Source organism: Carettochelys insculpta, chromosome 6 (genome assembly GCF_033958435.1).
Source record: "Carettochelys insculpta isolate YL-2023 chromosome 6, ASM3395843v1, whole genome shotgun sequence".
NCBI lineage: Eukaryota > Metazoa > Chordata > Testudines > Carettochelyidae > Carettochelys > Carettochelys insculpta.
This window is the reverse complement of record NC_134142.1, coordinates 126452658-126463961: the sequence shown is the minus strand read 5'-3', so window position 1 is coordinate 126463961 and position 11304 is coordinate 126452658. Positions and strand designations below refer to the sequence as shown.

Genomic DNA, 11304 nt, shown 5'->3' with positions numbered 1-11304 from the left:
CAGGCCTGGCCTGTGGTTAAGCCGTCTTACAGGCATCGCGACTCTTAAGGCAACAGGCAACTTGTCCCATGTTTTGCAGGGCTCCTGTTCCCTGGCACCTGTGTGTCTTGGGATGGCAGCCTCTCCTGCCAGGGAGCTCCCCCACCTTGTGGCAGCACTGTCTGCTGCAGGGGAGTGCCTCTGGGGGCAGCTGCCCCATTCCCTGGCACCCCATGGTGGCAGCCTCCACAACGGGTTGGCTGCCTCGTTCCCCGGCCTCCTGCACCTCAGGGAGGCAGCTTCACTCCCTGCACCAGGAGGCTTTGGAACAGCCCCCCGACCAAGGGGTTCTGGAGGCCCCTATCTGCTGCCCCCCTTCATCCTGGTGCCTCCCCACAGGAGGCTGCAGAGCCCCACCCTGGGGCCTCCCCTCTGAGCAGTAGCCCCATTGCCAAGGAGCCCTGACATAGGACAGCAGTCCTGCCCCCATCCCAGGGCCAGTGTCCTGCACTCGCCATAGGACAATGGGGTCACCCTCTTCAGTACAGGTGGAGAAGGTCCCTGGCTAAAGGGAAGGTCTGACCTGATCCCAGTCAGAAGCACTACAAGGGAACAAATCTTCAATGGCAGGTGAGCAGAGCACAGTCTGATAGAAGGACCCCTGCCCCCATACTGGGGTGTTTCTCTCAAGTTCTACTCGCCATGGAGCTCAGAAGTGGGGTTCAGTGTGAACAAGGTGTGAACTGCTGGAGTGGCCGAGGGGACACCCTCCCACAAACCAACCCCTCAGCCTCGAGCAGTGCAACCCCTTCAGTAAGGTTCAGCACCAACAGCTTCAGCTGCTTTATCTGTCATCCCTGGATTATTGCCTGAGGACTGTAGGTACAGACACCGCCAAGCAGGGACTCCCATGCGAGGGGCTGCCGGGCTAGCTGGGGGAGAGCAGTTACTGGACCAAGCATAGCCCTGATAGCAAATGGCTCCCTTGCCCAGCCCTATTCAGCAGGCAGCCTGGAAACGTGGCCAGGGGTGTTTGCAGGGCTGCAGCTCTGTCCCACGGATCTCCGAAAGCAGACAGACAAGATGAGACTTTGCAAAGCTGCTTTACTCAAACAGTAGGTGTTACAAATTTTTGGGGGTGTGGTACAAAAATGGAGGGGATCACCCCATGTGGGGAGCAGGGGATCCCCACAATCCAACATTAGCGAGCACATGCCAGGCAGAGTCTCAATGGGGGAGCCCCTGAACTTCCCTGATGGGGGTCCCCTCAAAGCAGTTTGACTTCAAAGCAGATGCAATTGATACTCTGACAGTCGGGGGGGCTTGGTAGGCACAGGCACAGTCACAGAGGGGGGCAGCAGCGAGGGAAAGGGGGGCAGGCACCGAGCTCCCAGCCCTGCGGAGAGAGAGGAAGTGGGTCTGTTACCCAGCAGGACTGCTTGTCCCAGCATGGCAAGTGGCTGCTACTACTAACAGGTCGTCCCGCGTGACTGGCAGCCCACAGGAGAGGAACAGGGGCCTCAGGGTGAGGAACCAGCTGGAAGAAGACGTTCCCCGGGGCTGGGGAGTGGAGCCACAGGGGTCCCTGCCACATGTGACTGACGAGGGGTTGCTACATCTGCAGGATTCCTGGCAGCAAGGGTGCGGTGGAGAGGCTGGGGGCAACTCACCTGGCATTGGGGCCGGCAGGCGTCCAGGCAGCCGACGAGGGAGGGAGGGGCATGGGTGCAGGTCAGGCAGCACTGGCAGGGCCCCCCCAGCACTCCCTTCTCACACCAGCAGCAGCCAGCACAGAGTCCGCGGGCCTGGGAGGAAACGGTGGAGGGGGCAATGGAAGGGCGAATTCAGCCCCTCCTGGGACACAGAGGAAGCCCAGCCCAGCCCACCCTCCCCACCCTCCTCCTTGGGCCCCTAGCAAGGACCCCTTACCAGCAGGCACTGGCGCAGAGCGAGGAGGAGGAGGAGCAGGAGCAGATAGGCAACCACAGCGAGGAAGACAGTGGCTGGGAGGGGCAGGAGAGCGCTGGGAAGGCCCGGTGCAGGGCTCTGCAGTGGTAGAGATGGAGGAGGGGCGGGTCAGTGTGGGAGAAGGGCTGAGGGGAGTGGGTGCATGTGGGGGAAGAGGGCAGTGGGGCTGGGGGAGGGGCAGTGGGTGTGGGAGAAGAACAGGGGAGGGGCACGTGGGTGCGGGAGAATGGCCGGGGGGAGGAGTGGTGGGAGCAGGAGAAAAACAGGAGCAGGGGCAGGTAAGAAAGACAGAAGAACAGGGGAGGGGCGGTGGGTGTGGGAGAAGGGCCGGGGGGAGGAGTGGTGGGAACAGGAGAAGAATAGGGGGAGGGGCAGGTGAGAGGGACAGAAGAACAGGGGAGGGGCGGTGGGTGTGGGAGAAGGGCTGGGGGTGAGGGGTGGTGGTTGCAGGAGGAGGGGGAAGGGCAGGGGCGGTGGGTGCATGAGAAGAATGGGGGATGGGGAGAGGCAGTGGGTACGGGAGAAGAATGGGGGAGGGGGGCGGTGGGTGAAGGCGAAGGGCCGAGGAGGAGGGGCAGGGGCGGTGGGTGCGTGAGAAGAATGGTGGAGGGGGAAAGGTGGTGGGTGTGGGGGAGGGGCCAAGGGGGAGGAGGGGCAATGGGTGCGGGAGAAGAACAGGGGTGGGGGAGGGGGGCAGTGGGAGCAGGAGACGAACGGGGAGGGGGGGGGTGGGAGCGGGAGAAGAATGGGGCGGGGGGGAGGGGGGTGGGTGGTGGGTGCGGGAGAAGGGCCGGGGGGGCAGGGGGAGAGGAGCGGGAGAAGAATGGGGTGGGGGCAGGGGCGGTGGGTGCGGGAGAAGAACGGGGGGGTGGTGGGGGGAGGGCGAAGGGCCGGGGGGGAGGGGGGAGAGGCGGTGGGGAGCAGGAGAAGAATGGGGCGGGGGGGAGGGGGATGGGTGGTGGGTGCGGGAGAAGGGCCACGGGGCAGGGGGGAGAGGCGGTGGGAGCGGGAGAAGAATGGGGTGGGGTGGTGGGGGAGGGCGAAGGGCCGGGGGAAGGGGCAGAGGCAGTGGGTGTGGGAGAAGAACGGGGGAGGGGGGGGCAGTGGGAGCAGGCGAAGGGCCGGGGGGAGGGGCAGGGGCGGTGGGTGCGGGAGAAGAACGGGGGAGGGGGGGGGCGGTGGGAGCAGGCGAAGGGCCGGGGGGGAGGGGCAGGGGCGGTGGGTGCAGGAGAAGAACGGGGGAGGCGGGGTGGTGGGGGAGGGCGAAGGGCCAGGGGGGAGGGGGGAGAGGCGGTGGGTGCGGGAGAAGAACGGGAGGGGGGGCGGTGGGGGAGGGTGAAGGGCCGGGGGGGAGGGGCAGGGGCGGTGGGTGCGGGAGAAGAACGGGGGAGGGGGGGGGGTGGGGGAGGGCGAAGGGCCAGGGGGGAGGGGGAGAGGCGGTGGGTGCGGGAGAAGAACGAGGAGGGGGGGAGGGGGAGGGGTGGTGGGTGCGGGAGAAGAACGGGAGAGGGGGGGCGGTGGGGGAGGGTGAAGGGCCGGGGGGAAGGGGCAGGGGCGATGGGCGCGGGAGAAGAACGAGGAGGGGGGGAGGGGGAGGGGTGGTGGGTGCGGGAGAAGAACGGGAGGGGGGCGGTGGGGGAGGGTGAAGGGCCGGGGGGGAGGGGCAGGGGCGGTGGGTGCGGGAGAAGAACGGGGGAGGGGGGGGTGGTGGGGGAGGGCGAAGGGCCAGGGGGGAGGGGGAGAGGCGGTGGGTGCGGGAGAAGAACGAGGAGGGGGGGAGGGGGAGGGGGAGGGGTGGTGGGTGCGGGAGAAGAACGGGAGAGGGGGGGCGGTGGGGGAGGGTGAAGGGCCGGGGGGGGAGGGGCAGGGGCGATGGGCGCGGGAGAAGAACGAGGAGGGGGGGAGGGGGAGGGGTGGTGGGTGCGGGAGAAGAACGGGAGGGGGGTCGGTGGGGGAGGGTGAAGGGCCGGGGGGGGGGGAGGGGGCAGGGGCGGTGGGTGCGGGAGAAGAACGGGGGGGGGGAGGGGCAGGGGCGGTGGGTGCGGGAGAAGAACGGGGGGGAGGGGCAGGGGTGGTGGGTGCGGGAGAACGGGGGGGGAGGGGCGGCGCGTAGTTGGGTGGGGGGCGGGGGAGGACTTACGGCCATCCCCGGAGTGGGTCAGAGGGGCTCGGGGCCGCTCCCCAGCGATGCGGCTCCCGCGGCCGCACGGATCAGAGCCGCCCGCCAAGGCCTCGGCCCCCGGAGCTGCCCCATCGGCCCTTCCCCCCCGCGCGGCCTGGTGCCGGTGCCGGGGCCGGGTCTCACTGAGCGCCCCTCCGGACCGGTCGCAGCCGCCGCCGTTGCCTGGTAACCGGTCCGACTCCTCCCCCTTACGCCGCCACCGCCCGTCAGGTCCAGGAGGCGGGGTCTGGCCCCGCCCATCGTGACGTCAAAAGCCCCCCCTCGTTGCTTCTGAGGCCTCGCGCCCAGTGAGCCGGCCTTGCTCCGTTCTTATTAGCATCTAATGCATATTAATGAGGCAACCGCGCCCCCGCAACGTAAACACCTTGTGAACAGCGAGAGCGAGGGAGCCGGGCGGGTCTGTGCAGCGCCAGGCCAGAGAGCAGCCGAGGCGCGCGTTAAAGACGAGCGAAAGGGTCTATTAGGTGAGCTGCGGCGACGCAGCGGGTGTCCCACGAGAGCTCATCACCCAGTCACCCGTTCTGCTCGTCTTCAAAGCGCCGCTCGGCCGCTCTCCGTTCGCACCTTGTGAGCAGCGAGCCGCCCCCACCCCTTTCATGAATATTCGTACGCGGCCCGCTGACCCGTACGTCCCGCGATACCCCTGCCCTAGTCTCGCGCGTCCCTCGGTTGCCATAAGAGATGACGCAGGCAGCCTGGCCCCGCCCCACCAGCGCTACGGGTCCCCGCGAGGGATTCATGAGGTCCTAGCCAGCGACTTCCGGAAGCGCCCCCTTTGCGCCGGAAGTAGGCCTTGTGCAGCGGACGTGGGCGCTCCGAGCGCGGGGAGCTGCAGTGCATGGGAAATGGCCTGCACCCCCTCCTTGGAAGTGTCCCCCGCCTCATCCCTTTGGGTCTGCTGGTAACCATAGTGACTGTGGAGCGTGGCATCACGCATACGTCATGACTAGCCAATAACACACAACCAGTCAGCGAAGGCAGCCTGACTCCCCTGACACCTCCTTTGCTCCGATTGACCGGAAGCGCAAGGAGACTCTTCGCCCGTTGGCTGACATGTCCCAGCCAATCAGAACACGCGGTTAGGGGCGCTCCGCCTGGACGACCCCTCAGCCAACCAGAAAGAGGAGGGAGCGGGCCAGTGTTTTCTCTGGAACGATTGGTCACGCGCTTGTTTCCAACCCGGAGCCCGCAGTGTGGGCTGGAGCAAGAATCCCCCGCCCCGGCCCCGGCCCCGGCCCCGGCCCCTCCCCCACAACCCAGGCGCGCCTCCGCGGCCATGTTCCCTCGCCCAAGGCCAGGCCCCGCCTCCGTCCATGCCCCGCCCGTGTCAATTATATCAATGTAAATGACAAACACGAGCGATCTTTCAATCCGGTTCTGGAGCCCTTCGGTCAATAGCCAACCAAAATCGTCCTTTCTCCCGCCCTGTGTTCTGCCCCACCCAGCAACACGGCCGTTCCACTGATTCCCATTGGCTGAGCGCCGCAGCCAATGAGAAAGTCCGGCGCGAACAAGGTCTCGCAGCACTCCTCCGAAGCAAGCGACGGTTAAGCGTTCCGTAGCCTCGCGCCAGGCTCAGCAACCGGCGCATGCGCAGAGCGTCCCTGGAGCAAGGCCTTTTCCCGCCACATGGAGGGACACATGCGCATTGGAGCTCCGGGCACGCGCTCTTCCCGCCCTACGGAGGAGCGCATGCGCACTACCGGCGTTGCGTCCGGGTCATCTGAGAAGCTTTATTGATTATTTATTAGGGAAGGGCTAATTACATACAAGGCTGGAAATGGGCGGGGCCCGCTGGGAGTGATTAGCATCATCAATTGATGAGCGGCAAATAAATGTGATAAAGGCGGGCGCATGTCTCCAAATCCGCTCCGCGGCTAGGTGCGCCCTGTCCCGCGAGGTAACGGTCTGACGTGGGCGCTGTATGCAAATATATGCAGAGTGGGCCCCACGTCTCTCCTGCATCTGGGGCTCATTCCCTGGCTGACAGTATGCAAATGTATGCAAAGAGATGCAAACATGACGGAGAGTGGGGGGAGGAGCAGACCAGGAACAGTTGTGGGGGAAGGAGGGAGGTGGGAGCGGGAAGTGGGGGGGGGGGAGAGCCGGGATAGGCGGGGGAGAAGGAGGGAGGTGGGAGGGGGTAGTGGGGGTGGGGGAGAGCCGGGGTAGGTGGGGGAGAAGGAGGGAGGTGGGAGGGGGTAGTGGGGGTGGGGGAGAGCCGGGATAGGCGGGGGAGAAGGAGGGAGGTGGGAGGGGGTAGTGGGGGTGGGGAGAGCCGGGATAGGCGGGGGAGAAGGAGGGAGGTGGGAGGGGGGTAGTGGGGGTGGGGGAGAGCCGGGGTAGGTGGGGGAGAAGGAGGGACGTGGGAGGGGGAAGTCGTGCGGCGGGGAGAGCTGGGGTATGTGGGGGAGAAGGAGGGACGTGGGAGGGGGTAGTGGGGGTGGGGGAGAGCCGGGATAGGTGGGGGAGAAGGAGGGACGTGGGAGGGGGTAGTGGGGAGAGCCGGGATAGGTGGGGGAGAAGGGGGGACATGGGAGGGGGTAGTCGGGGGGGGGAGGGAGAGCCGGGATAGGTAGGGGAGAAGGAGGGAGGTGGGAGGGGGTAGTCGGGGGGGGGAGGGAGAGCCGGGATAGGTAGGGGAGAAGGAGGGAGGTGGGAGGGGGAAGTGGGGGCGGGGGAGAGCCAGGATAGGTGGGGGAGAAGGAGGGACGTGGGAGGGGGTAGTGGGGGTGGGGGAGAGCCGGGATAGGTGGGGGAGAAGGAGGGACGTGGGAGGGGGTAGTGGGGGCGGGGGAGAGCCGGGATAGGTGGGGGAGAAGGAGGGACGTGGGAGGGGGTAGTCGGGCGGGGGGGAGAGCCGGGAAAGGTGGGGGAGAAGGAGGGACGTGGGAGGGGGTAGTCGGGCGGCGGGGAGAGCCGGGGTAGGTGGGGGAGAAGGAGGGACGTGGGAGGGGGTAGTCGGGCGGCGGGGAGAGCCGGGGTAGGTGGGGGAGAAGGAGGGACGTGGGAGGGGGTAGTGGCGGGGGGAGAGCCGGGATAGGCGGGGGAGAAGGAGGGACGTGGGAGGGGGTAGTGGGGGGGGGGAGAGCCGGGATAGGTGGGGGAGAAGGAGGGACGTGGGAGGGGGTAGTGGGGGTGGGGGAGAGCCGGGATAGGTGGGGGAGAAGGAGGGACGTGGGAGCGGGAAGTGGGGGGGGGGAGAGCCGGGATAGGTGGGGGAGAAGGAGGGACGTGGGAGGGGGTACTGGGAAGGGGAGAGCCGGGATAGGTGGGGGAGACGGAGGGATGTGGGAGGGGGTATTGAGGGGGGAGAGCTGGGGTAGGTGGGGGAGATGGAGGGACGTGGGAGGGGGTAGTGGGGGTGGGGGAGAGCCGGCATGGGGGGGGGAGACGGAGGGACGTGGGAGGGGGTAGTCGGGGGGGGGGGAGAGCCGGGATAGGTGGGGGAGAAGGAGGGACGTGGGAGGGGGTAGTCGGCGGGGGAAGAGCCGGGATAGGTGGGGGAGACGGAGGGATGTGGGAGGGGGTATTGGGGGGGGAGAGCTGGGGTAGGTGGGGGAGATGGAGGGACGTGGGAGGGGGTAGTGGGAAGGGGAGAGCCGGGATAGGTGGGGGAGAAGGAGGGATGTGGGAGGGGTTAGTGGGAAGGGGAGAGCCGGGATGCGGGGGGGAGAAGGAGGGACGTGGGAGGGGGGTAGTGGGAAGGGGAGAGCCGGGATAGGTGGGGGAGAAGGAGGGATGTGGGAGGGGGTACTGGGAAGGGGAGAGCCGGGATGCGGGGGGGAGAAGGAGGGACGTGGGAGGGGGTAGTCGGGGCGGCGGGGGAGAGCTGGGATAGGTGGGGGAGACGGAGGGACGTGGGAGGGGGTAGTGGGTGGGGGAGAGCCAGGGTAGGTGGGGGAGACGGAGGGACGTGGGAGGGGGTAGTGGGTGGGGGAGAGCCAGGGTAGGTGGGGGAGAAGGAGGGATGTGGGAGGGGGTATTGGGGGGGGAGAGCCGGGATGTAGGGGGAGAAAGAGGGACGTGGGAGGGGGTAGTGGCGGGGGGGGAGAGCCGGGGTAGGTGGGGGAGGAGGAGGGATGTGGGAGGGGGTATTGGGGGGGGAGAGCCGGGATGTAGGGGGAGAAAGAGGGACGTGGGAGGGGGTAGTGGGGGGGGGAGAGCCGGGATGGGGGGGGAGAAAGAGGGACGTGGGAGGGGGTATTGGGGGGGGAGAGCCGGGATGTAGGGGGAGAAAGAGGGACGTGGGAGGGGGTAGTGGGAAGGGGAGAGCCGGGATAGGTGGGGGAGACGGAGGCACGTGGGAGGGGGTATTGGGGGGGGAGAGCCGGGATAGGTGGGGGAGATGGAGGGACGTGGGAGGGGGGTAGTGGGAAGGGGAGAGCCGGGATAGGTGGGGGAGACGGAGGGACGTGGGAGGGGGTAGTGGGTGGGGGAGAGCCAGGGTAGGTGGGGGAGACGGAGGGACGTGGGAGGGGGTAGTGGCGGGGGGGGAGAGCCGGGGTAGGTGGGGGAGAAGGAGGGATGTGGGAGGGGGTATTGGGGGGGGAGAGCCGGGATGTAGGGGGAGAAAGAGGGACGTGGGAGGGGGTAGTGGGGGGGGAGAGCCGGGATGGGGGGGGAGAAAGAGGGACGTGGGAGGGGGTATTGGGGGGGGAGAGCCGGGATGTAGGGGGAGAAAGAGGGACGTGGGAGGGGGTAGTGGCGGGGGGGGAGAGCCGGGATAGGTGGGGGAGACGGAGGGACGTGGGAGGGGGTATTGGGGGGGGAGAGCCGGGATGTAGGGGGAGAAAGAGGGACGTGGGAGGGGGTAGTGGGGGGGGGAGAGCCGGGATGGGGGGGGAGAAAGAGGGACGTGGGAGGGGGTATTGGGGGGGGAGAGCCGGGATGTAGGGGGAGAAAGAGGGATGTGGGAGGGGGTAGTGGGGGGGGAGAGCCGGGATGGGGGGGGAGAAAGAGGGACGTGGGAGGGGGTATTGGGGGGGGAGAGCCGGGATGTAGGGGGAGAAGGAGGGACGTGGGAGGGGGGTAGTGGGAAGGGGAGAGCCGGGATAGGTGGGGGAGACGGAGGGATGTGGGAGGGGGGTAGTGGGTGGGGGAGAGCCAGGGTAGGTGGGGGAGACGGAGGGACGTGGGAGGGGGTAGTGGCGGGGGGGGAGAGCCGGGGTAGGTGGGGGAGAAGGAGGGATGTGGGAGGGGGGTATTGGGGGGGGAGGGCCGGGATGTAGGGGGAGAAAGAGGGACGTGGGAGGGGGTAGTGGCGGGGGGGGAGAGCCGGGGTAGGTGGGGGAGAAGGAGGGATGTGGGAGGGGGTATTGGGGGGGGAGAGCCGGGATGTAGGGGGAGAAAGAGGGACGTGGGAGGGGGTAGTGGCGGGGGGGGAGAGCCGGGGTAGGTGGGGGAGAAGGAGGGATGTGGGAGGGGGTAGTGGGGGGGGAGAGCCGGGATGTAGGGGGAGAAAGAGGGACGTGGGAGGGGGTAGTGGGGGGGGAGAGCCGGGATGGGGGGGGAGAAAGAGGGACGTGGGAGGGGGTATTGGGGGGGGAGAGCCGGGATGTAGGGGGAGAAAGAGGGACGTGGGAGGGGGTAGTGGGAAGGGGAGAGCCGGGATAGGTGGGGGAGACGGAGGGATGTGGGAGGGGGTAGTGGGTGGGGGAGAGCCAGGGTAGGTGGGGGAGACGGAGGGACGTGGGAGGGGGTAGTGGCGGGGGGGGAGAGCCGGGGTAGGTGGGGGAGAAGGAGGGATGTGGGAGGGGGTAGTGGGTGGGGGAGAGCCAGGGTAGGTGGGGGAGACGGAGGGACGTGGGAGGGGGTAGTGGCGGGGGGGGAGAGCCGGGGTAGGTGGGGGAGAAGGAGGGATGTGGGAGGGGGTATTGGGGGGGGAGAGCCGGGATGTAGGGGGAGAAAGAGGGACGTGGGAGGGGGTAGTGGGGGGGGAGAGCCGGGATGGGGGGGGAGAAAGAGGGACGTGGGAGGGGGTATTGGGGGGGGAGAGCCGGGATGTAGGGGGAGAAAGAGGGACGTGGGAGGGGGTAGTGGCGGGGGGGGAGAGCCGGGATAGGTGGGGGAGACGGAGGGACGTGGGAGGGGGTATTGGGGGGGGAGAGCCGGGATGGGGGGGGAGAAAGAGGGACGTGGGAGGGGGTATTGGGGGGGGAGAGCCGGGATGTAGGGGGAGAAAGAGGGACGTGGGAGGGGGTAGTGGGAAGGGGAGAGCCGGGATAGGTGGGGGAGACGGAGGGACGTGGGAGGGGGTAGTGGGGGGGGAGAGCCGGGATGTAGGGGGAGAAAGAGGGACGTGGGAGGGGGTAGTGGGGGGGGAGAGCCGGGATGGGGGGGGAGAAAGAGGGACGTGGGAGGGGGTATTGGGGGGGGAGAGCCGGGATGTAGGGGGAGAAAGAGGGACGTGGGAGGGGGGTAGTGGGAAGGGGAGAGCCGGGATAGGTGGGGGAGACGGAGGGACGTGGGAGGGGGTAGTGGGGGGGGAGAGCCGGGATGTAGGGGGAGAAAGAGGGACGTGGGAGGGGGTAGTGGGGGGGGAGAGCCGGGATGGGGGGGGAGAAAGAGGGACGTGGGAGGGGGTATTGGGGGGGGAGAGCCGGGATGTAGGGGGAGAAAGAGGGACGTGGGAGGGGGTAGTGGGAAGGGGAGAGCCGGGATAGGTGGGGGAGACGGAGGGATGTGGGAGGGGGTAGTGGGTGGGGGAGAGCCAGGGTAGGTGGGGGAGACGGAGGGACGTGGGAGGGGGTAGTGGCGTGGGGGAGAGCCGGGGTAGGTGGGGGAGAAGGAGGGATGTGGGAGGGGGTACTGGGGGGGGAGAGCCGGGATGTAGGGGGAGAAAGAGGGACGTGGGAGGGGGTAGTGGGGGGGGAGAGCCGGGATTGGGGGGGAGAAGGAGGGACGTGGGAGGAGGAAGTTGGGGGGCCGCGATAGGTGGGGGAGAAGTAGGGGTATGGGAGAGTGAGCTGGGGGATGAGGGCCAAGGGCTGCCTCTGGGGCACAGGGGCATGGGAGAGGCCATTGTGAGGCCCGTGACAGAGGGGGGAGTGCTTGGAGGGACCTGGGGAGGTCTTAGGAAGCAATGTGGGGTGCAAGGGGGAGCCTCTGGGTCCCTGCTCTCATACATGTGTGCAGGGGCTGTCAGGAGGAGCCCCCCTCACTGATTTCCTTCT

General features: G+C 68.0%; 1 protein-coding gene across 1 annotated transcript; it reads right to left on the bottom strand.

Moving 5' to 3' along the window:
• Window positions 1–1066: 1066 nt before the first annotated feature.
• Window positions 1067–4312, bottom strand: LOC142015066 (uncharacterized). The gene is made up of 4 exons (XM_074998465.1): window positions 4088–4312; window positions 1909–2025; window positions 1650–1784; window positions 1067–1375 (listed from the first exon to the last, which is right to left on the bottom strand). Exons 1-4 carry the CDS (start codon window positions 4091–4093, stop codon window positions 1322–1324), a joined length of 312 nt encoding a protein of 103 aa, XP_074854566.1. The 5' UTR covers window positions 4094–4312; the 3' UTR covers window positions 1067–1321.
• Between the last annotated feature and the right edge of the window lie 6992 nt (window positions 4313–11304).